Source organism: Mesocricetus auratus, unplaced genomic scaffold (genome assembly GCF_017639785.1).
Source record: "Mesocricetus auratus isolate SY011 unplaced genomic scaffold, BCM_Maur_2.0 Super-Scaffold_100010, whole genome shotgun sequence".
NCBI lineage: Eukaryota > Metazoa > Chordata > Mammalia > Rodentia > Cricetidae > Mesocricetus > Mesocricetus auratus.
In genome coordinates, this window is record NW_024429194.1 from 44,056,450 (window position 1) to 44,082,445 (window position 25,996).

The 25,996-nt window shown below is 40.9% G+C and overlaps 1 protein-coding gene across 2 annotated transcripts in view; it reads left to right on the forward strand.

Annotated features, from left to right (window-relative positions):
- Mdh1b (malate dehydrogenase 1B) overlaps positions 1-18,014 on the forward strand; it is a 39,887-nt gene extending 21,873 nt beyond the window's left edge. For both annotated transcript variants that reach the window (XM_013113663.3, XM_040753454.1), the window contains 4 exons: positions 7,154-7,293; positions 7,586-7,637; positions 16,028-16,096; positions 17,801-18,014. In XM_013113663.3, the coding sequence (XP_012969117.1) occupies positions 7,154-7,293; positions 7,586-7,637; positions 16,028-16,096; positions 17,801-17,853 (314 nt within the window). In that variant the 3' untranslated portion in view covers positions 17,854-18,014. The remainder of the gene's footprint in view (positions 1-7,153; positions 7,294-7,585; positions 7,638-16,027; positions 16,097-17,800) is intronic.
- Positions 18,015-25,996: the final 7,982 nt, after the last annotated feature.

Below are 25,996 nucleotides of genomic sequence, written 5' to 3' on the forward strand. Positions count from 1 at the left end.
TATCTGGTTGTCTGGCTGACAGTCAACCAACATTCTTCTACAACACTGGGGCACCCATCTTTGACCTATAGATTTAGACGATCTGGTAGACTTTTCTGTAAAGCAGGAAGACTGTCCTACACTTGGCAAAGATCAGCAGTCACTTTCTTTTGTGTCCTGCTTGTCCAATTTGGGCAGCATACTGTCAGAAGTTGAGGCAGTTTCTTGCCCAAATGACTAGCTTTTGTCACAAGGAAACTCCATATGGGGTTCTTCAATGTCTACCATCCTTTTATGAAGTAGGTTGGTGCTGCCAGGAACAGACTCGTCTCACTGCCATGAAAAGCCACGTGTTATTAAAATATTAAAATGCCAAATTCTGTAAGTCTCTGAAGTGTTTGAAGACCATCTGTCTATTTTAAAATATGTCTCTGATTGACCTTGAAAATATACATAAAATAACTATAAAGTTTGATTGTTATAAGTGACCAACTACTAGCCTGTATTTCTTTATTATCCTAAATAGCTTTCAAGGACTAAAACTTTATGTTACATTTAAAAATGAACTGCATAAGTACAATATCTTAAAAAACAATAAAAACATTGATACAGTATAACAAAAATAATCTTAGGGCTGTAGAGATGGCTCAGAGGTTAAGAGCACTGACTGCTCTTCCAGATGTCCTGAGTTTGGTTCCCAACAATCACATAGTGGGTCACAGATATCTGTGATGAGATCAAGTGCTTTCTTCTGGTGCACAGGCATACAGGGAAGCAGAATGTTGTATACACAATAAATTTAAAAATCTTTTTAAAAAGGAGAAAAAGAATAAGACATATTATTAAAAAATAAATAATTGTAAATTTGTATCAATATACAAAAGTGAGACTAGTGGTTGTCCACCCTTTTATCTTATCATTTCTATACTATATCACCCATTTTCGCCTTTAGAGAAAGATCCTTGAGTCTGATCCCCTTTGTTTAGCTTTCTTCCTGATCATGACCAATAACAACTTGTAACCAACCCTCCTAAATAATGACAAACATCCATAATCCACCAAATGACCAAAACCCACCCATCCCACCTCTTGGGAATGTGGGTGTTTTGTTCTCTAGACTGCTTTCTGTTGTCTGGGGGAGTTGGCATCTTCAGGGACCCTGAGAAAATTAGGGTGATGGTCAAGTCCTGGCTACAATATTCTGTGAGGCTGGAGCATCTCAGCTAGCAACCTTGAACCTGTTCTGGATGTAAAACTCAGAGGAAACTGCAACAGAGGCTCCCTGAGAGACGGAGTTACCTGGCCATCCATTTTCATTGGTGTCTCGTCCCCTTGCTCTGAAAACACACCAACTTTCAAAGATAACATACTATCTGTATTAACGCAAATATACACATATACACAAGCCATCCAGAGATGATTTTTGTTTTATATTTGAGAAAGTAAAATATGTTTCATCTGTCTTGTAGTTTTTCTAGGTTTGTTTCTTATTGTCTATAGCCAGAATTTTCAGTGGGTTTCCCCTGATTAAATCTGATCTCTATCAACATTGAATGAACCCTCAGCTTTTCGTTTTCTGTGGAAACAAAAACATAACCTCTTTTCCAAAGTGACATATATTTACTTCTATTTCAAAGTTAAGACATTTTAAATATATATAGATTGGTTTAATTTAGTAGTTTTTTGTTTTTAATAATCCAACGTCTCTTGGAAGCTATTGTTTACTCATCAGTAATAAAAAAAATTTAAAGTCAATACACCACCACACAGGATCCAGACTCCCTGTGTATTTCCCATCTCTACGTGACTTATTCCTTTTTTATTTATAAACTACTTACTTTTTTCTATGACTGTACGCATTTTCTTTTTTTCTTTAAGCCCATGCACAATTTTAAACAAACTATAACCTGTTTAGAGGTTCTTTCCTTCTGGATCTGTCTTTACTAAGCATTTTCAACATTCTTTGACTTCGTGAGACGAATCATAAACTACTATGTCAGCCACTGTCATGCCTCAGCTTAGGGCATGGCACTGGTGCATGGTGCTGACAGATGGCTCCACCCACAGGCAGTGTCCAATGGCTGCTCCTCTGTGTGATGCCAAGCACCAACCCACCTGAGAGACTGCAGGACTAGGAAGTTACATCTGGCTTTGTCCAGAACTTTTCCCCCATTTTCTCAGGTCCTGTGTTTGGGTATTTGAGCTATTACACATTGGATGCCATTTGTAGTTGGACTTCATGTGTACTGTTGACTCCCCAATAATGACATAGAGACTTATTATTAATTATGAAAGCTCAGCCTTGGTTTAGGCTTATTTCCCTTTTTTGTTTGTTTTCATTTCCCTTTTTTCTCCCCTTTGTTTTTGTTTTTTGTTTTGTTTGTTTGTTTGTTTTTTTGAGACAGGGTTTTTCTGTGTAGCTTTGGAGCCTGTCCTGGAACTCACTCTGTAGACCAGGCTAGCCTTGAACTCACAGAGATCTGCCTGCTTCTGAGTGCTAGAGTTATAACCACCACCACCAAGCTAGTTTAGGCCTATTTCTAACTAGCTCATATAACTTAAATTGATCCATTTCTATTAACTTACTTTCTGCCTCATGACTTTATTACCTTATCTTCATAGTGTCCATCCTGCCTCTACATTACTGGTGTCTCTGCCCTTTCTCTTCCCAGCATCCTCTGTGCCTGTAAATCCTGCCTAGCTCTTGGCCATTCAGCTTTTTATTAAACCAATAAGAGTGACACATCTTCACAGTGTACAAAAAGATTATTCCACAGCAGGCTGCTGCTCATCAGTAAACATTGCAGAGTCATGCTGTAAGCTAGTGAGTATGCACGCCTTCCATCATCCTTATAGACTAGGAAAGACAGTAGCTGCTGGTGTGTTCTCTGTAGTTTCAAACTGAAGCATTTCTTCTCTTTTGCCTTTATCGATCTTGTTCACTCCCTGATCTTCAGGCCTGAGCATCTCTGCCAAGTTCTAGCCTCTGTTGGTTGGAAACATGGCCATATGGATGCCAACCTGTCAACCCAACACACAGCAACCTGAACCTGCTGGCTTCCTTCCCAATCAGATCCACCTCTGGCATCCCTTGAGTTACTAATAATGCCACCATCTTCTCATCGTTCCAATTTCATTGCAGCTCAGAGACATCTGAGACATTAATGCCTGTCTCTCCCCATGCTCACACAGCATGCTGTTCCTCTCTCAGACAGAATATTCTAGTGTGCCTTTGTAGATGCATACATCCTCTTCATTAGACTATCTGCACCGAGGATAGGGCTGATTTGTGTCACCTTCTACATCTCCATGGGAGAAGTATCTCGTGTGTTACTCAGTCAGTAGTATACAGTTGAAGTAGCAATGCCTGAACATTGCCAAATCAGGGCTTCAAGTTGGTTGGTGCCTTTGTGGAGATACAAGCATTGAAACCCCTGTAATGGGAAGTGGCACTAAATCAACAGACACTTGCTTGACCTGAGTTCAGTTTGCTTTCTGGGATTCATGTGGAAGAAATGGAGAACCTCCAAACATGCACACAGCACATGTGCACACACACACACACACACACACACACACACACACACACACACACCAAGAGGGGGAGAAGAGAGAGAAAAATCTCTTTATTTACAAATGTCATTAATCTCTGTAGGAATTCCACTCAAAACTAAGAATTATTTGTTTCTTATTCTAGTCTCATGAGAGCTTATTAGATAAGCTCTCACACACTCTGTCCCCATAAGGCACATTCTCTGAAGATGGGTTGCAGTCAGCATGAACACATCTGGGAAGTTGACTGATGGGCAGTCCATAAGTGCTGTTTCTTGACCATAATTGTGTTTCCTTGTTGATGAGACAGTCTAGATAGACACAGGAACAAAGGACTAGCTTTGCAGTGGTTAGAAAATGAGATTACAGAGCTATTAAAGCAAAACCACCCTAGACGGCTGGGATCAGGATGACCAGCCTACATGACCACTAACTTTCTTCTCCTTCATTATATGGGTGTTTCCATATCATTAGTCTTGCAAAACTGCCTGTTCACACTATGCATGCAATACCAGGGCTTACCTATAAAACGACATTAAAAGACAGAAAAGGAGAGTAGACACAACTCCAAGACCTATTCCTATATTTTTTCATATTTCCCTCTACCTTAACCCATTAATAACAACCCCACTTCAAAATTTGTCCATGAAATGACTATCCAAGATGGCACCAGTGTGATTATCTTGAGAAGCCTACATCCACCCTTAAGCATGTAAGAATCCCTTTACTTAGCAAACCCTGCTTTAGAAATCCCCAGGTTTATTTTATACTGACTTGTCCTGAGATTGTTTTCTGCAAGGTAATTCAGTATATTTATCTCTTCTGTGGTGGGGTGATGGGGATTTCTTTTGTACATATTGGTTGATGTTTGAAGCACTGTGGCCAATGAGGCAGGATGATGGGAGACAAGGAAGATTCTGGTAAGTGTAGCCAAAGAGGAGTCATCATGTGATCCCAGGAGGAGAGGAGGTGAGTCAGTCATTCTCAGTAAGATAAGGCCATGCAGAAATACATAGATTAGTAGTTATGGCTTAATAATTAAGACAGAGCTGGACTATAAGAAGCCCAAGTCAACGACCAACAGTATTATAACTAATACAGCAACTGCGGATTCATTTGGGGATGACACGGCTGTGGGACCAGGCTGGAGGGAAAGAAATACTCGTAATAGTGGGGTCTCTGAAAAAACCCAGGCTGCTCACAGGCCAGAACCGAGCTGTACCTCCCACAGCTACTGACAGCAATGCTTTTGGTATACAGAATGGCAGTATTTAGCAATTTACTAACTGGAAGCCATTCATAGGAAGTGAATACAATAGAACATAAATATGATTAGTTTTACAAGAAAACAGATGGAGAACCAGGTCTCCTCTCCACTTCCTCTTCTCTTCTGTCCTCTCCTTTCCTCTCCTCTCCTCTCTCCTTCCCTCCCCTCCTCTTCTCTTCCCTCCCTTCCTCTCCCCTCCTCTTCTCTTCTCTTCCCTCTCTCCCTTCCCCTCCCATCCCCTCCTCTTGTCTTCGCTCCCCTCTCCTCCCCCCCCTTACTTACTTTTCCTTTTGGTCCTTTCCTTTCATTTTTGAGTCCAGCATACCTTGCCAACATGGCTGCTATAATGTGTGGCTAGTTTTATATCAACTTGACACTAACTGAAGAGGAGGGAGCCTCAATTGAGAAAATACCTCCATAATATCAGGTTACACACAAGCCTATAAGGCATTTTCTTAATTAGTTCTTGATGTAGGAGCACCCTACCTATTGGTGGGGCCATCCCTGGGCTGGTGGTCCTGTGTCCTATAAAAAAGCAGGGAGAGTAAGCTCTATGGAACAAGCCAGTAAGCATCACTCCTTCATGGTTTCTGCCTCAGATCTTGTCTCCAAGTTCCTGCCCTACTTGAATTCCTGTCCTGAATTCCTTAAATGGTGAACAATGGTTATTGTTAGATCCGAAGGAAAATCCAGTTCCCAATACTCCAAAAGGCTGTTCAAATAACCAGAAATGGGCTCAATCTGGACTATAGGAGAAATTCTGGTGGTTAGATAAAAGCTAGAATCCTCAGGAATTTGTTAACCTGGTTCCCCTCAAAAGAAGTCATGTCCCTTACCTCTGGAAGAACAGACAAATGGCTACTGTTAGCATGCCAAAGTGCATGCTGGCATGCTGGCATGCTGGCCTCCAGGCTCCTTCAGTACCACAAGTACCTGTGACCCATTTCAAATTCCATGCTAACTCCTAGCCCTTCTCACCTCCTCCGCCACTCCTTTAAGCTCACAGGCTTCCTCCCCCAGATACTCTCTCTCCTGATTGTAAGTATTACACCTCTGGTGGGAAAGGTACCCTGATCATCAGAAGGCAGGTGATACCTACAGCTCTGTTCTGACGGGGGACAGTCTCCCTTCAGGAATGTGGCAGTTCTGCTCCTCTGCCCCCTGCCCCCTGCCCCCTGCCCCCTGCCCCCTGCCCCCTGCCCTCTGCCCCCTGCCCTCTGCCCTCTGCCCTCTGCCCTCTCTTTGTTTCCCTGCAGAAATGTTGCAGTCTGTTCCTGTACTGCTCCACTCAGGGTAAAGAAGATCTCACCCAAAGTTCATTCAAGAGATTTATTGGGAGGGAGGAATCCGGGAGAGTGGTTGCCTCTGCCAGGGTGGAAAAAGGCAGCCCCAAACTGAACAGATACAGTGCTTATATGTGGCTTCTTAGGGGCAGAGTTTTTCTAGGGTGAAGATTTTTCAGGGTGGGAATTGGCTGAATTTCAATCCCTGGGCTTGAACAAGTTCAGAGATTGACTGGATTTTGTGCCCAGGGATTGGTTGGTTTTCATGCTGAATTAGTCAGGGGCAAGAGCGTTTCTTTGGCTCTGGTTTCAGGGTCGGAATGTGTTCCGTTCACTCTCCCTTTTTTACCTTTTGGCTCTGACTTCAGGGCCAGTGAACTGACTGTGGTCTCCGAGTCAGGATGCACTTCTTTGGCTGTGGTTTCAGAGTCAGGGTGTGTTTCTTTGGCTGACCCTTTGCCCTATACATATAACCCTGCATTTTTGCTGTCTGTCATCTATCTATCTATCTATCTATCTATCTATCTATCTATCTATCTATCTATCTGCCTATCTACTCACTGTCCCTATCGCTTTATTTTCCCCCCTTCTCTCCCTCTGTCTTTCTGCTCTGCTGCTGTTTTTCTCATGACCATGTTCAGACAGCTTCTTTCTCTCTCTCTCTCTCTCTGTAGACTCTTTCAGATGTCTCTGGGTATTCTTTCTCTCTCATATCTTCCCCTTAATCATACCGTGGAGTGGCCATGTCATCAGTTTATACAATGATGAAGCATAAGCCAAATAACCCTTCCTTCCCCAAGTTTCTTTGGCCGTGCTGTTTCATCACACTAACTAGGTCATACAGTGAGCTAGAATGGAAGGTCATATGAGACAAATAGTTCAGACTCATGGGATTGCATGCAGAGTCATGGAACAACTATGGGAAACAGGCACACAAGGCAGAAAAGAAATACCTCACACACACACACACTTAAAATCATGTACCATGACATGTGCCATGAGTGTCATTTTCAGTCCTTTTCCCAAATTCTTCTTTATTTACTATGATTCGGCTTGTATATGCTCCCTACAGGTCAGTTTGGTATTCCCGAAGGAGTCGTCTTTTCTATGCCTGTGAAATTTGAGAATGGAACTTGGGTGGTTCTTACAGACCTGGAAGACATTTCGCTGAGTACACGGATAATAAACAGGCTCACAGATGATCTGATTCAGGTAACGGCAGAGGGGCCTGCAAAGGAGCTGGCTTTGATAATGATCCGAAAATGGTTTTGTAGTCTACAGTGTGCATGGTTTGCAAAGCTCAATTTATGTCATATTCCTGAGACCAATAAAGCAACAAAGGTTTGGGGAATATAACAAAAGCATGCTATGCATCTAGTTTTATAGTTTTCCATATGCTAAAAAATACTTATTTGTTTTAAACCAATAATCAAAGAAGTTTTCCAATAAAGAATGATTTAGTGGTTGCTGTCATTTAATTCTCTGATTATAAATTTTCCAACAGGAGAAACTTGTTGCATTTGGAGACTTATTAACTTTCCAGCCAGTTCAAGAAGGTAATCTCATAATTTGGTTGTCTCATTGAGCCGATGCCAAAAAGGTACTGCCGGGTTTTGTAGAGATGGCTCAATAGTTGAGAGTACCAGCTGCTCTTACAGAGGCCCTAGACTTGATTTTCAATGACCACTTGGTGATACACAAGCATCAACAACTCCAGTTTCAGGGTATCCGGTGCCCTTTTCTGGCCTCCTTTGTCACCAGACATGCATATGCTATACAGATAAATGCACAGGTAAATGCTCGTGCACATAAAATAAAAATAAATCTGTTTTTTAAAATGTACTCCAGGCTGGAGAGGTGGCCTGTAGGTAAGAGCCCTTGTTGTGTGAACATGAAGTTTGAACTGCTGGCACTAACACAGAAAAGTGAGTGTGGCCACACACATGTGCCTATAACCCCAACGTTTGGGCAGGGAAGAGAGGAAAAGTCTCTGAATCTTGCTAGCTTCCAGCCAAGCTTCATTTCAGGGAAAGACCCTGTATTAAAAACAACAAAGTGGAGAGTGATGAGAAGAGCTATGGCCTCCTCCTCTCTCCTCTGTGCGCACATGGCCAGGCCAATGCATCTGCATTCACACACACTTAGGCATGTAGTGCTTGCACACAAATGTGCATGCACACACACACTGAAAGAGAGGGGGGTATGAAATACTTGTTATACTGAATTATTTTTAATAATATAGATAACTAGAATCCATATTTTGTTTTAAAAATAAATTGTTAGCAAAATAAACTGCTAAGTTCAGCATGTCATTAGAAATAAATGCATAAAATGCTAAAGAAATCACATTTTTTGAATACTGTGGCCTTACAAATTTTATATCTTCCACATTTACTAGTTTTCTAGAACTAATATAACAAATTACCATAAACCAGTCACAAAGACATTCGTCATTGCATTTAGGACCTATCTTAATCCAATATGACTCCATTTAATTTTGCAATATGACTCAATTTAAATTTGTATTTGTATTATAGGTATATGTGTGTACATGCATGAATTTGTGCAACACATGTGCAAGAACCTGCAGAGAACACAAGAGAGTGTTGGGTCCCCTGGAACTGGGTGTTGTGAGCTTCCATATGGGTTCTGGGAACCAAGCTCTGGTCCTCTGCAAGAGCAGCAGGTGCTCTTAACTGCTGAGCTGTCTCTTCAGCTCCCATAGGACTGAATTTTGAATTGATTATCTTGCTAAGTCTGTGTTTACAAACAAGGTTACAAGTACAGGTACCAGCAGTTAACTGCAATGTGTCTTTTGGGAAGCACAAACTAACCTTTTATACCATAGTTACTTTCAGTTAACTTTGTTTAAACGCCAGTAAATATCAATAAACGCATTTTTCTCATTGACATTTTCTCTAATCATAAATTTATGAGGAAGTGCTGCCATCTATCCTTTTTCCTTCTCTTTGCCTTTAAGAAAAATTCTCAGCTGGGAATGATGGAACATGCCTTTAGTTCCAGCACTCAAAAGGCAGAGGCAGGCAGATCTCTGTCAGTTTGAGGCCTGCCTGATCTACATAGTAAGTTCCAGGACAGCCAGGGCTCCGAAAGCCTTGAAAAGTAAAACAAAGCAAACAAACAAAAAACCCAGTAACAACAAATTCTCAGTTTACATCTGGAAGAAGACATGTAGAAATGCATATATGTATTTATGCAAAGAGCATTAACCAGATGTCTTTCCAAACCTGAGATTTTTCTCCTTCCACTAAGATTTGTGGAGGGCCAACAGTGAGCTGACAGTTAGAAATAGGAAGTATAGTGTAGATAAAGTAGATGGTGGCCACGCCTTATGCAAATGAGATCTTTGTCTGTACCTCAGGAATGAGAAGCAAGGAGTTCTGGGAGGGCTTATGCCTGAGAATAGAAAGGAAAAACCTGGGCCAGGAACACATAGAACTACAGAAGAGCTTGGGTGATCAACACCTAAACAGAATAGCCCTGAGGAAAAGCCATGAGGAATAGCTGTGCTAGCTAATGGAAGACTTCTGGGAACAGGTGCAGAGGGGCAACCGGAGAGGGGAAGAAGAGACAAACACAGGATGAGCAATGAAGTCTGGTCAAGTGTGTAAATTGTTCAGAAAGCAAGACTGTACACAGAAAATAAAGGTATGAAGAGAATCGCATATTATCATGAAGAAAAGGTGATTTTCGTCAAAACTCGAAATAATGGAAACTTGAAAGCTGAGAGGAGATAGGATTTTCAAACTCAATGATGGTCTGACTCTAGAGAGACCCAGAGGACTATGGCTCTTTCTGGTTAGGCAAATGGGTAGATTTATTGACAGATCAAAATGGCAAAAAGAACATTATCATTCAAAGAAGGGATGTAAGCACATGGGATGCATTAGTGAGGGGGGTATGATTGGGACACGAGGAGTTGTAATACGAGAGTAAGTGAAGAGTGCAATACCTAATGCAATATCTAAAATGGAAATATCAGATAGGGAATGTCAAACTTCCTAGAATTCAGAAAGTCCTGGGAGCTGTTGATTAGAAAACAAGAGGCTGGGAGGGAGCCAGCATGTGATGGTTAAATAGAGCAGGAGAAGTTGGCAAAGGTGCATGAAGAAGAGATGGGATGAGAGGATGTCATGGAAGGAAGAACATGTTGTATAATGCTCATGGCATTGGGCAGGAGGGACAGTCACATAAAATGAGGCCCAATGGATGGATGCCATAGAAGCCATTCACAACTTTGGTGAGAATGATTTTATTGAATGAAAGGGGAAGAAATGAGACCAGAATAGAAAAAAGGACCTTAGAAACCCACAGAAACATATGACCTGAACAAGGGGGAGCTCATGGACCCCAGCTGAGACAGAGAACAAGAAAAGACCAAGGGAGACTAGAATGTGCCATGAGTTGGAGCTGGGAAAAGGCTGAGAAATGGCTCAATGGCTTAAGTGCTTGCCAGCAAGTGTGAGATGGAGCGGGTGGAGGGACACAGCCAGGAAGATCACTGGTGTTTGCTAGACAAACAGTGAACTCTACATTCAGTGAGACCATTCCTCAAATAATATGGTAGAGAGTGATTGAGGAAGACAGCTACATGTATACACATGCATGGACACACACACACACACACACACACTCACACTCACACACACTGCCCATGAGTTTTAGCCTTAGAACATATCATTTAGGACTATTAGTCCCTGGATGAGAATTCCCCAACAGTGAGCCCCAAGTGGGTTAGAAATTTTGATCTCAGTCCTAAGAACATCTTGGGGAAGTTGGAATCCCCAAGTTGATTGCATCTACCGCCGTGTTATTTGCTATGTGTGCCATCATAAAAATGCTGGCGGAGCATGATTAAGGTAAAGCATAGAGAGGAAGGAGCAGGTTTTCAGGAATCCTGTAAGTGGATGTATCTAGTGAACAATGGACACATGTCTCTAAGATAAGAGAGATATAGGTGGGGTAGGATGATATGGAGGGATCAACAACCATTACTGGTAACTGTGGGACCTCTACGAAGAGGTCACAAGTGACTAGAGAAGGAACACTTCTTCACCCATGGTCTCTCATTCCTTTGGACTTGGTTTTGTGGACATCACATATTAAAAAATAGACATAAACATCCAAAAATAGAAAGAAATGGGTGACGAAGTTAAACATGCTCCCAAATATTAACGTGTATTTCCATTCATTTTTTTTTTTTTGAGAAAGGTGAACCTTGATGCTGTGTCCCAAAAATTATTCTGTGGTTTTTCATACTGACTTTATTTGGAAGAATAGATTATCTACCAAAAGTTTTTTTCTTTTTCTCATATTCTTGCCATTTTATTACTTGGGCTTTAAATAATTGTTGAGGTGATTTGGTCCATCAGCACTGAAAATGGGAATGGAAGAGTCCAGTCTCGTTGCTTTGAGGAAGAAGAGAGTAAGGCAATGAAGTTGAAGTAACTGTACTAGTGATAGACTATATTTGGTGGGTCTATATTGCACAAGGAAGAAAAAACTAACTAGCAATCAAGTTCTCAAAATCCAACCAGAGATGATATTAAATATATCTAAGAATCAATCAGTACATAATCGAACCATCAAGATAGTTGCTTTCTTTCAGAATGAACTAGTAGAAAGAAACTGGCAGAAGGCCATTGGTTTGGACCAAGGAAGATTTAGTGGAGTGAGGTCAGAGATTGAGGCTGGGGAATTCATCGCTTGGCTGATGATCAAGTCCCCAGAACAGAGCCAAAACAAACACAGCTCAGAGGCAGAATGAAGGTGGGGGCTTCAGGTTGTAGAAGTCCAAGGGGCAGCTGGTTTTGACTTGAATTATTTTATCCTTAAAATTTACAGGTCCTTTGGGTTGCTGCCCTGGGTTTGGCAGACTAAGACTGTAAGTTTCATTCTCTAGAAAGGGCTACAAAACTGTCATCCTGCATTTGACTCATTGACTGGTCCTAAATTTCCTGACTATACTTGATTATAAAGAGTCTTGTGAAAGAATATGATGGGTATACACTGATTTTTTATTTATTAACAAAGGTCTATATTGCTTTTTACTTTGTTACCTTCGGACCTTGTATCCACTCCAAAAAATTAAACCCACCGACCCAGATATTTCAAAAATCAAGAGAGCATTGCACCTCTCAGTTTGGAGATCTCTGTTTATAAACTCATCAATGAGAAGATTCATGTAGGAGGCGTATGATATCTCTTCAATTGCTTTAATCCTTAATTTTGTGGCCTTTAGACTATAAACTAAAATTTAAAAAGGTCACAGGTCCTCTGACTTCTCTAAAAACAGCAACCAGGATGAGCACAAGGCCATGAACAGTAAGTAGACTCAGGTGGAGAAAGAAAAATATTCCTTTCAATCTAAGAATTTGCTCTGACTTTCAAAGAAAGGAATCTAACCATCTGTTAGTCATAAAACAGTTAAGACCTTCGAAATACTCATCCCACATTAAAAATAAGATCATATTTCATACTTGATCCTAGCCCCGAAACCAAGAGGCTATATGAAATCATAGTTTAAAGGTACTAGTAAATCTTTGTAGCAAACTATAGGGTACGCCTTGACCTCCATGGATTCACTGGTTTCTGTGACAGACAATGGAAACCTAATAAGGAGGTTGTCATAGTTAAGAGTTTCTATTGTTGTGACAAAACTCTGACCAGAAACAACTTAAGAAATAATGGTTTATTTCACCTTCATGTGTACTTGAGAGTCTACCATCAAAGGAAGTCAGGGTAGGAACTAAGAGCAGGAATTGACAGAGAGGCCTTGGAGAAATGCTGCTTACTGACTTGCTGCTTTCTTATAGCACCCAGGGCCACCAGCCCAGAGTGGCACTATCCACTGTGAGCTGGGACCTCCCACATCACTTATCAATAAAAAAATGCCCTACAGGCTTGCCTACAGGCCAATTCTATGGAGAAATTTCCTTAACCAAAGTTCCCTTTTCCAAGTGACTGAGATTACATCAAGTTGACATAAAACTAGTCAACACAAAGCTTCTCACCACACAAACTGCATAGGGAAAGGGCTTAAGAGCCTATGACATGCCAAGATTCACAATTAGTTAAACAGCTTAACAAAACAGGGTTTTGTAGATCTGAATGAAGGAAACATGATTGGCAATCTAAACATTCGGAGGGAGAGGAAGGATACGTTAACATGAAGGAGAAAACCTAAACATGCCTTGAAAGTTACTTGGGTCTAAGATGACTAAAGAGAGATAAATGGGTGCTTGTTGAGGAAAAGCACTGTGTTGCTCATGCACTGTAAGAGTTCTAGAAACCCGCCATGCAGCAGTGTTCATGTTAACAATGTTGTGTTGTGTATTTTACATAACAAATGGATGAAGGGGGAAGGAGGGAGAAGCTATGCTAGGTGGTAAGTGATTTAAAAACACATCAAATACTTAACATGCCATCAAAAGTAGATACTTTTTAGCGTGTGAAATAACGGAACAAAGAGGAAAAACTCTGTTCTGAGAGATGTCTTTGCTTATTCTGGCCATTATTCTACAAAACAAGTGGAAATTATTTTGTGGTAATATATTGTTTATGATTTATTAAAGCCCCTGGAGATCAAAATAGCAAATCAGCCATACTAGTTAGCCATAGCAGCCTGGCAGTGGTAGCACACACCTTGAATACCAGAACTCAGGAGACATAGGCAGATGGATCTCTATAAGGCCACCCAAGACTATGTGAGTGTGTATCAGTCTAAAAGAGGAACAGAGCTCACACCTTTAATCCCAGCACTAGAGAAGTATTAAAAATAGAAGCAGGGTTTTCAGTGGTCAGTATCAGGACTTCATTCTCCAGTCACAATGAGGAGACAGCAGTCTGTGGCTTGGTGAGAGCTCATGGAAACAGTATCAGTCCTTTCAGCCTGAGGTAGAGGTAAGAACCAGTGACCAGCTGCTTTGCTTTTCTGGTCTTCAGCTTGAAGCCTGAACCCCAGTATCTCTGAGGTTTTATTTTTCATGTTCCATTATTTCTCATGGTTCAAGAGGCATGTTGAAATGAAGGCACTGGCAGATTCAGTGTGTGCTCAAGGCCAGTTTTATTCATTTCTCTGTCTCCACATGGAGCACAAATGAATTCCCACGGGCCTGTATTAGAAGACGGTAGTTCTGAATTCACAAGGGCTCTATCCTCCTTTAGTCACCTCCCAGAGTCCAACCTCTCAATATAATCACATGAGAACACGGCATTCCCATCCTGTGATGAGGTGGTACTGTGACAGAGGCCCAGAGTAAAGTGGAAGCAATTAGGGGTATCCTGTGGTAACTGGGAGTGTCCGAAAGACTTCCCAGAACAGATGACATGGGGGCTGGGCTGTAGGGAGTTGGTCCTTCCTTCATGTGGTTTAGAACTAAAGTGTGCAATGAAGGGGAGAGGAAAGAGGGGATTACAGAAAGCATCTACCAGAGGGAAAAGAACATGGCAAAGAGGCCTTTCCGGTAACCAAGGCAAGACCAGAAGCACATAGCTCCCCCAAAACAGTAAGGTATCTGGGTTAGGTCAGGGAATGTAAAACTGACAGACCTGGGAAAGTAGGTAGGAGTCATATGATGTTTGGCTATAAGGTTATCAATTTGGCTGGTGAGTGGCTGGACAAAGCATGAAATAGTTGGAGGTGAGGCCTTCCGAACTAACCTGGTCATTTCAGTAGCCCTATGGAGGTCTTTAACAGCCCATATCACTATCCAGAGAACTCAGCCCCAGCAGAGTTTCAGAAGCCTTCTAGGAAGGCCAACCAACATGAAGCATTACTTAAGGAGATATTGTAGTGTACTGATGCTCTGAAAGCACTGAGAAAACCAATAAAATCTGTCATGAAGAAGGTGACTGGTTGCTTTCTGGGATGAGATGGGGAGAACATATTCTTTAGAGTAATTCCAATTTAAGTTGCTAGTTAAAATTTGAGATACTTAGCCATTCTGCCAAGTGAGGTTCTTATGCAGACTAGAGACCTCAAGTCACCTGAGTTCCCCTGACAAAGTGGAGAAAATGGCACTGATTTCAGGTTGGTTGGGGGGGGGTGGCTTGTTGAACAAGTGTTAAAATCAATCATGTCATATAGTTCTTTTTGAATTGTGGAAACTCTGCATATAACCTTCTGTGGGTTGCAAAAAATTTCATGGTTATGAAAATCAATTTGATCACCAGAACTTTCCCATTGAAATAATAAACAAAATTGATAGCAGAGAGGTTAAGAAGAGATGTTTTCCCAGTGAACTTGGAAATGATAGAACAAGACAGTACAGGATAGACCAGGAAAGCACAGGACAAGACAGGAAGGTTAGAACAGGACAGCACAGGATAGAACAGGACAGGATAAAAGAAGATAGAAGGAAGGAAGGGAGGAAGAAAGGAAAGAAAAACAATAGATAAGTAAATATTATACATATTAATGACAGCATATATAACATATTAACAATTTGTATATCAATAGCATGTATTAACCATATATGTTAATTAATATCTCTCTCACACACACACACACACACACACACACACACACACACACACACGAAGCCAGGTCTGATCCTGCCTGTGATCCTAGCACTTAAGTAGTTAACTAACCCTACTCAGAATCAGAAACCAGCTTGAACTACACAATGAGATCCTGTCTCAAAAAAATATCTTTTGAAACAAATGGTCAATAAAAGGAGATTAGAAAAGAGTACTGTGGAAAGTAATTTTTGGTTAATCTGGAGTACTGTGGCAAGTAGATTTTCATTAATCTGTACTTACACAAACATGCTGAGCTGTGATATCACACACATACACGTGCTCACACACACACACACAGAGTTTTTACTCTCAATCATGGCACAATGTTTGAGAAACACTAACTCAGAATATTTCACAGCTGCTTACTATATTTGAACCCTGACTTTTTAAATTTTCATTTCAGAACCTAAAGAAGAAATCATACATTCCAATATAGAACTAGTTGAAGAAAAAGAGCAAGCCGGGTCAGACGGTGAGTCAGCGGAACTGTGACAATTTCTGTGGCACTCATGGTCAGGGCTCCCTTTCTAGCCGTAGAGCCTGAGGTGGTGGTAAGAAGTGTTCAGTAACAGCTCAGTTTCCCCCCTTAGACCTTGTAAACACTGTGAGAAAGGGGGATGAAAGCAACAATAATTGCTTTCACACGGAAACTGCTTTCACGTCAGACCTCAAACACCCAGGACACCTTAGCTTGGTCCTGACCCCGTGTACTGCCCTTTCCACTTATCTCTACTTAAATTTCCTTTACAAAGCCCAAAATAGCCAACAGGGCAAAAGGAAAGTCTTTTCAGAAGGTTCTGAGACGGGGAGTCTGAGAGACCCAAATAAGAAATCTCTTTGACACTGAGAACTTTGAGGAGTAGGTGGAAAAAACTCTTAAGATACTGATATGGAAGCAAGTACGTTTCCTAAATCCGCATACACAAAAAATGTATAAAATAACCATCTAGTGTGCTTCTATTTTTACCATTTTCTTACCTGCATCCCTTTGTGTAGAAGGAAGCTGGGCATCACTCCCAGTGACTTACATTGTGAGGCCAGAATTCATGGAAGGTTAGCAGAGAGTTACAACACAGTTGTCTGTCTGGACAGCTGCTTACCCTATTGTACGTGAAGCCAAGAAAAGGCTGTTGTCTTAAACTGAGAGTCCACATAGATGTGACACCTCGCAGCTTGCTTTAGAGCAAGGTCTAGCCGAGCAAGGCCACTGTGGACACGCCAAGGAGGAAGGAATTAGATAGGAGAAAAGGAGAATGGCCAAGGCGGTTGACATGCTTCAAACACCGATTCTTTTGACTCTCTACTTACTGCAGAGGAGTTTTCAGATCTGAGTCATTGGCTCGCCTCCAAAATGTTATACAAACTTTTAAACCACAAACAGCAAGTGGTAGACAAAGCATAAGTTCTTCTTTTTCCACAAATAGAATTGTTAGTAGATGGTCAAGGTTCCACACAAAATATTTCTCTCCCAACAATTGCCAGTAACAGCACCGTACAGAGATTTAGCATGGTCTACTCGCTTCCCTGGAACCTCTCCACTTTAACAACCAAAGCTACTATGGCAAGGGGTGCTATTCTTTGCCCAGGATGAACTATAGAATAAGCTAGGAGATGTGTTCAGCCTTGTGAGTTCCCTTTGCTGAAGTATTTAACTGAGTTCTTCCTGTTTCTTATGAAAACAAGTAGATATGTGGCTGGCCAATCAAAACGTTCACTCAGACCTCCCCTTGTACTCATGCATCCAGTAAACAGAACCCAGGGCACTTTGTATTCTGACATGCAGACATGATGGGTGTTGGAATGAGCTGGCTGAGGAGAAATAGAATTGGTGCACTGAGGAGAGGCAAGGCCCAGTGATGAAAGTGAGGAGACTGTAGCAGCGTGCACAGTTCAGAACGAGAAGCAAAGGGAGGGTGACTCATACACAGAAATAGCCAGGTCAGGAAGGAAGCCAGAACTCACACTACCATGTGTAAATGGTTAATGAGGGTCTGGTAGCTTCCTCTCGCCATGGAATCTGTCCCACACATGCCTCCTCTCAGTCACTGAACCAAACTTAATGTGGTAATCTGGTGAATGGCAGAAGAGGGGAACAAAGGTAAGAGGTAATATAAACAGAAGTTACTGGTGCGTTTTAGAGATCGTTACATCTTTCCATGTTTTCTTCCCTTTACAGACTCTGAGGGAAAAACCGAGGATCTCCAGTACTTCCAACCAGATCAAATATAAAGGAATTGAAAGTGTAAGAAATAAAGACCCCTGAGTGTCTGGATTTATCTAGGAGTAACAGCCCAAAAGTCCCAGTGCTGCCAGTGTCCAATGCCATTTTTGTTGATCATTGCATGTCCTCAAAAATAAATGGATGTTAATCGCTGTTTTAAATACCTCAACATAGTGCTGTCAATCATTACATCTTTGCCTGGATATAACCTGTTTTCTTCCACCTGGTCATACTGGTACTCACTATACAGACCATGCTGGCCTCAAAGTCACAGCTGCCTCTCAATACTGGGATTAATGGTGTGTATCATTTTGCCCTGCTTCCACCTGTCATTCTTAAGATAGACACAAAGACCAAGTTGGTTCACATGTCCTTAACAATGCACCTCAGCTGATTGAGCGAAAACTAAAAAGAACATATTCATCCACTTATTCTCTTTTTCCTTTCCTCTCCTCTCCTCTGCTCTCCTCTCCTCTCCCCTCTTCTCCTCTCCTCTCCTCTACTCTCCTTTCCTCTCCTCTCCTGTCTTTCCATCCCCTTCTGCTCCCCCTCCATAAAGAGATATGTTCTCATACATTTTCAACATTCAGAGGACCTTGTACAAATGCTGCTTAGGAACCCATTAAAGCCCAGGAGTCTGGTAAAACATTTCAGCCTTCTGTGCTCTTTGCAAAAGTAGCTTTTAAGGTACAAATTTCTGTCTGGAAATTTGGGATGTTTCAGATGCTTCTCCCTGGCTTCCATACCATGATAATAAATGTACAATTTCAAAAGACAACTGACTTGCTTGCTTCCAAAATCAGCACTTTACCTGGTTTGTGATCCATCCTACCATGTCTCTCACTTCTCCACATGGGGTACTCAGCCAAAATAGGGTGACCACAAAGAACAACAATTAGATGAATGTTTCACATGAGGGTGTATGCATGTTATCCCTTAACACGTGGAGCTCATCCCTGGTAAAACTGAATAATACTGAGAAATGAATCTGGGGCCAAGAAAATGTGTCTTGGGTCAAAGTAAAACATCTTCCTGCATCCCGTTAAATCAATTATTTGACTGACTTAGCATACATTACAAGGTGGAGGGGCTGGAACAGTTAATACAACCATAGACACACACCATCTTCCAGTGTAGTGGCCCAGATATTCATTGATTGTCCCCACCTCCGTGATAGTAAACTCTGTACAGTCAAATAATTAGCTGCTTCTCCTACTGATGAGTACCCATGGAGTTAGAGAGAAGCAAAGGCAGAGATTTCTCCTCTTACGGGTTCAGTCATCCACATTCCTAGCCTGAGTATGAAATCACTGTATATTACCACACATTTGCCCCAATTATAAGTGATGAATTATACTGGGAGGAAAGTGTTAATATTTGCTACTTATTCAAAGGTAATGCTTCACTTCACCCTTCAGGGAGATCCAGTTTTTTGACTGATGCCTAGTTGTTAGAGTAGCCTAATCTATAATAGGCCAACTTGGGAAATCTCACATCTGATTTTTGCCATCAGAAAGAGCATTAATGCAATATTATTAAATACAATTTTCTCGGTGTTGTTAAAGCTGACACAGTAAGGGCACCAGAGAAGGATATTCAATAGAAAAGCTAGAACATGTCGAAGTACTAATTACTGAGCCCAGTGGTCAAAGCCTTTGACCTTTATAAGGAACTTCTAGTTACTCTCCTCAGAGTTCTGCCTCCATCCTCTTAGCTAATAAAATTCTGGTTTTGCTAAAATAACCAATGAGCTCAACACCAGGCTATGTGTGTAATGTTCCTGCTTGACAGCAATTGGTCTAGAGGTAGTCATATGACCCAATTTTTTTATTTTTAATATTTGCTTATTTTTGAACCAGTTTTTATTGAGATATACATCTTCCCCACTCCTCTTCCCTCCTCTCCTCTCCCATTGCACATTCATCCACACCCCGCACACTCACAATTTACTCAGGAGATCTTGTTTATTTCCCCTTCCTATGGTCCTCCCTGTTACCTAGGTTTCCTGGGGTTGTGGACAATATGTTGCCTATCCTTTGCTTTATGTCTAATATAGATTTATGAGTGAGTACATGTTATATTTTGGGTCTAGGTTACTTCATTCAAGATTTTTTTTCTAGTTTCATCCATTTGCCTGCAAATTTCAAGATGTCATTGTTTTGTTTTGTTTTAAACCTCTAAGTAGTACCCCATTGTGTAAATGTACCACATTTTCTTTATCCACTCTTCAGTTGAGGAGCATCTAGGTTGTTTCCAGGTTCTGGCTATTACAAATAATGCTGCTATGGACATAGTTGAGCAAACGTCCTTGTATGAGTGTGCATTTTTGGGCATATGCCCAAGAGTGGAATTGCTAGGTCTTGTGGAAGACTGATTTCCAGTTTTCTGAGAAACCACCATATTGATTGCCAAAGTGGCTGTACAAATTTGCACTCCCACCAGCAATGGAGGAGTGTTCCCTTTACTCCACATCCTCTCCAGCATAAACTGTCATCAGTGTTTTTGATCTTGGCCATTCTGACAGGTATTAAGATGGTATCTCAGAGTTGTTTGATTTTTATTTCTCTGATGACTAAGAATATTAAGCATTTCCAAGTGTCCTTTGACCATTTGAGATTCCTCTGTTGATAGTTCTCTGTTTAGATCTGTACCCCATTTTTTAAGTTGGATTGCTTGGCATATGATCTGGTTTTAAGCAATGTTATATAAGGACAAGCCTTCTCAAAGTCTGGGGAGGGGGAAGGTCTGTACTTCTTTACTTCCTACAAGGCTATCCTATCAAGATGCAATGCCTACATTATTAGCAGCTATTTGTGAATATGAGAGGAAACATCAGTAGAATAATAAAATGATAATAATAAGCAATGCAAAATGTAGGGAAATTCTGGTCAAGATCAGCTCAAAAAGCCTTTCAATAAACCCAAGACCAATTCTAAACTTTGGTGAATTGCTAAACTCTGTGGCTAAAACTCCTGTTAGTATGGGGCTTTCTATTACTTATAGATTACTTCTGTATAGAGCTATATATGCATCTATTTAACTTGATAGGGAAATAGTTTCCAACTGTGTGATTTAGAGGAATTTTAAAAATGCATTTAAATAATTTTTAAAAGTCAATAACCCTAGTCACACAGGCTTAAAACATGAATTGTCTCAAGTTCTTAACAATTTCCCCAATCCAGGTGCTGCTATCGCTCTGAGTAGGGTACTCTGAAGACCACTGTCCTAGGCTGGCTGGGCAGACAGTAAATATCATCAAGATACATCCATCCCATACCAGTAATTTTTGTTGTTGTTTTGTTTTGTTTTACATTGAACTCACCAGTTTGACTGCAAGCTAGACATGGTGACACTCACCTGTAACCCCAGCACTTAGTAGGTAGAGGCAGGAAAATCAAAGCACAGCTACAAAGCAGGTTCAAACACAGCCTGGCTACATGAAACCACTTTTCAGCCAAAAAGGAAACAGACCAACAAAGATGGATGGATTTATAATAAGCAGTGGTTTCGGGTGGAGCCTGAGAGTTTGCATTTTCATATATTTCCAGATGCTTCTATTGCTCTGGGGAGCACATTTTGAGGGCCACTGTCCTAGGTGAGCTGGGAGGTCAACTAAACCAGCCATTCCTTGAATTCATGCCACGCATACCTGTACCTCAGACTCCTTTGTCTGGATTTCATGTTCTGGCCACAGGATTCTTATCCAATCTGGTAAATCATTTTAGGATTTCTTAATGCCTTTGCCATCCAATTAGTCTTCACTACCTGATGGCACCTCAGCTTCTTGCATAACATCTTCCTTTCCTTGGGTCCCACAAATCCGTGTTATTGGGGTCTCCTTAAGTTTAACAGCCTTCTGGATTAATAACGCTTTTTATTAAATGGAGATAGACTTGTGAGCCTCCATGAGATACAAGTGAAGAAAGGTCATGTGTACCCATCAACCTGTTCATTTTCTGGCCTCATAGTGAACCTCTTTAATTCTGAGATGGTACTGGCCCAGAGCTGCAGGCTTTCTCGGGCTGCAGAGGACACGGAAAGGTTACCCAAGCTTGCAGCTGAGCTGCTGGCAGTAAACTGGTAACCTCCCAATGTGAGCATCTGCTCTGCCCCTCTCATTAACTTTTTTCTGGGCAGAAATTAGGAGCCCAGACTGATATCTAATCACAAGTCTCTCATTTTGCTGATACAGAGACGCATGGTCTTTACTACAGGTGCCACAAACCATGGTTTTGAGGAATGCACTCAGGTTCCTCTCTTCCTGTAAGTATGCTACCTCAGTCTGGAAAAGAGGCCACAAATTCTAACGCATCCTGTCCAAGGACAATATACATTAGTCACTCTCAAACAATGCTACCAAATCAGTTTTCATATACATCCATGATTGTGTCTGTGTTTGCAAAATCTTATACTGAGTTCTCAGTACTTGCTGTGTTTCCTAGTTACTTTTTCATTGCTGTAATAAGACAATATGACCAAAGACACTTACAGAATAAAGCTTAGGGCTTACAATTCAGAGGGCGAGTCCATGACCATAATAATGGAGAGTGGGAAAATAGGCAGGCAGTCATGGCCCTGGAGCAGTATCTGAGGCATACATTTTGATTCCACAAGCATGAGGCAGGCAGACAGAGCTAACTAGGAATAGTGTGAGCTTTTAAAACCTCAAAGTGCACCCCAGTGAAACATCTCCTCCAACAAAGCCACTCCTTCTAATCCTTCCTAAACAGTTCCACCAACTATGGACCAAGTATTCAAACATGTAAGTCTATAGGGGCCATTCTCATTCAAGCCACCACACTGGGTATCTGACCTGGTTTTATCCCTCAAAGGTTCGTTTGTTTCCTATGTGGCAGTGTTTATAACTGATGAGAGTTTAAGCATTGGACCCCAGGTGTGGGGTCATTGAAATCACTGCTCTCAGAAAAGATTAAGGTAGTTCTGTGGGACTCTAAACTAATTATAAAAACCCCAAGATTTATATCTAGTGTGGCTTCCTGTCTTACTAGGTAATCCCTCCCCCCTTTATGTTCCTCCCTTCATAGTACCATCTGCCATGATATGATACAGGCATGAAAATCCTCATTAGAGCTGTAACTTGATGGAGGATGTCCTTCTGTATACATATTTCTCTTATTGGTTGATGAATAAAACACTGTTTGGCCAGTATCCAGTAGAAGCAGGAAGATAGGCGAGGCTAAGAGATGAGGAGAACGCTGAGAGGTGCCATCAGAAGCCGTCATGTAGCTGCAAAAGGAGTAACAGGTCCCAGTAAACCAAGACCACATGGAAATACTTAGACTAATAGAAATGGGTTAATAACTAAGACAGAGTTAGCCAATAAGAAGCCCTAGCTATTGGCCAATAGTTTTATAATTAATGTAGTGTCTCTTTGTGTTCATTTGGGGCTGAAGTGGCTGGATCTGGTGGGACAAGAAACTACAGCAACAGTAACTGCACTATTTGAACCTTCAGCCTTAAAAATTCACCACAGTTTTGGTGGCTACAAGTCATGTACCTACACACCTACACACACACACACACACACACACACACACACACACACACACACACACACACGAGTATAGGACTAAAGGAATAAAACCACACAGTCACAGCTACCTGATTCTTGGCAAAGGTATCAAAAGCATATACTGGATAAGAGACAGTTTCTTCAAGAAATGTTGTCAGGAAAGAATATCCGTATGTACAAAAGATAATTCAAAATGTGTCAAGTCCTTAATGTGAGACATTAAGCCTGAAATTGTTAGAGGAAAACACTGCAAGATACAAACATGGGCAAGGACATTCTAACAGCTCAAGGTAAAATCTAGAATTGACAAATGGTATTGCATAAAATTCCAAAGGTTCTAAACAACAAAGAAACAATTATTTAGTAAAAGAAATAACCCATAGAACAGGGGGAAATCTCTACTACCTGAGAGAAAGTTAATGTCTAGAATATATTAAAAACTCTAAGAGCTAAATATCAACAAAGCAAGCAGCCCAATCAGTGAATGGGCTAATAAAAAGAACAGTTCTTAAAATATGAAGTATAAATGGCCCACAAACATTTAAAAATGTTCAACATAATTAGCCATCAGAGAAATGCAAAACAGAAGTACACTGAGATTCCATCTTGTCTCAGTCATAATGACAACCATTAGAAATAACAAATACTCATGATAAAACATGGAAAGAGGAACATTATACACTGCTGATAGAACTGTAAATTAGTTCCTCCACTATGGATATTAGTGTGGAAGTCCCAGTGAGGGGGGCAACTAAACATAGAGCTACTGTGTGGTTCTGTTATATCACTCTTGGGGATTTGCCCAAAGGACTCTAAATCAACATACCTGAGAGATATTGGCATATCCATGTTGACTGCAGCACTATTTACAAAAACCAAAATAAGGAATTGGTCCAGGGCTCTGAAAATGAATAAAGACTATTTAGTTTGTATATGCAGTGGAGTTTATTCAACCACAAAGAAAAAATAAAATCATGACATTTGCAGGAAAAGTAGATGGAACTGGAATGGTTATGTGAAGCAAGATAAAGTGGGATTAGGAAGTCAAATATTTCATATTTTCCCTCATATATGTAATCTGGATTTGAATATATGTGTATAAGTAAGTTATGAAGTTAGAAAAGGGAGCAGGAGATGGGAGGAAAATGTCCTACAAGAGAGAGAGGGAGGGAGGAGAAGCAGCTAATGCAATGACAAGACAGCAGAGGAGATGACTATTTGACAGGAGGAAGGGGGCTACCATGTGGGGTCAAAGTGAACGGAGAAGGCAATAGAGGAAGGTATGAAAAATAATAATAACAAAACATAGTGATATATATATGTGTGTATGAAAATATCTTAATGAAGTTTTCCACCTTGTATGCTAACTTAAAATTAATTTTAAATATTGACAATCTGTATAAAATGATTTTAAATTGTTACATGAATGACATGGATGTGATATTGCATTCAGTCCTGGCAATGAAACCAACACTTTCACAACTCACAATACCCCAGCAAGGTTGCAACAGGTCCATGACACTCACACATGGCTGGACATTGTAATTTCTTTCTTTCGCATTGGTCTTCCTCTGTGGTCTTGCTCCTGTTGAGATGGCCATTAACCTAAAATAAGAGATATAAAGCCTCTGTGGGATCTAAGGAAAAGAAAGAGTTTTACTCCGTTGATAAGAACATAAATTAGGACATCCATTATGAAAACTAGTATGGAGCTTGCTCAAGAAAAATAAAAATAGGGGCTGGAGATATGACTCAATGGTTAAAGCACTTTCCATTCAAGCACAAGGACTGTCAGAGTTTGGATGACAAGAAACTTTCATAAATATGTAGTGACAAGAGATTTCTACAGCAAGGTGCCTAGCAAAACTACCCATGTCAGTGAGTTCTGGTTTTGACTGAGAGATCTTGCCTTAATGAATTCCCAACATCAAGCAGGGGTCTTCACATGCACATAGATACATGTGTGTGCATTCCTACCTATACGCACACACACACATGCAGGCATGCACACATGCACATAGATACACACGCATACATACATACCTACACACATGTGCAAGCACTCACACATACATGCACACATGCATTCACATGTACATAGATACATCTGCAGGCATACCTCCCTACACACACATAAATGTACATAGAAACATGCACATGTATGTCTAACAACACACACACATACACATACACATGCACATAAAAATGAAAAAGGAAAATAAATTTAAAATGAAACTACTATATGAGTCAGCACTGTCACTAATAATTACATATGCAAAGGAAAGGAAGTGAACACATAAGAGATGTCTGTCTGCACTTCCATGTTTAATAGCATGATCCACAGCAGTTAAGTGTCAGTGAGTAACAAGGTGATACTCTTTGGCCTTTTCAAAAGGGAAGTTGTGTCATTTCAACAATGTTGGTGAACCTACAGAACATTTTTACATAACATAAAACCAGGCACATAGAGCCAAATACTGTGTGATCTCATTTATATGTAGATTTTTGTGCAACTAAAGTAGAGAGTAGGGTCAAAATCTCTAGGGTTGTGAAGATGTTAGTTCAGGGGCATGCAACTTTGGCTAAACTGGAAAAGTTAAGTCTAAGAAACATACTGC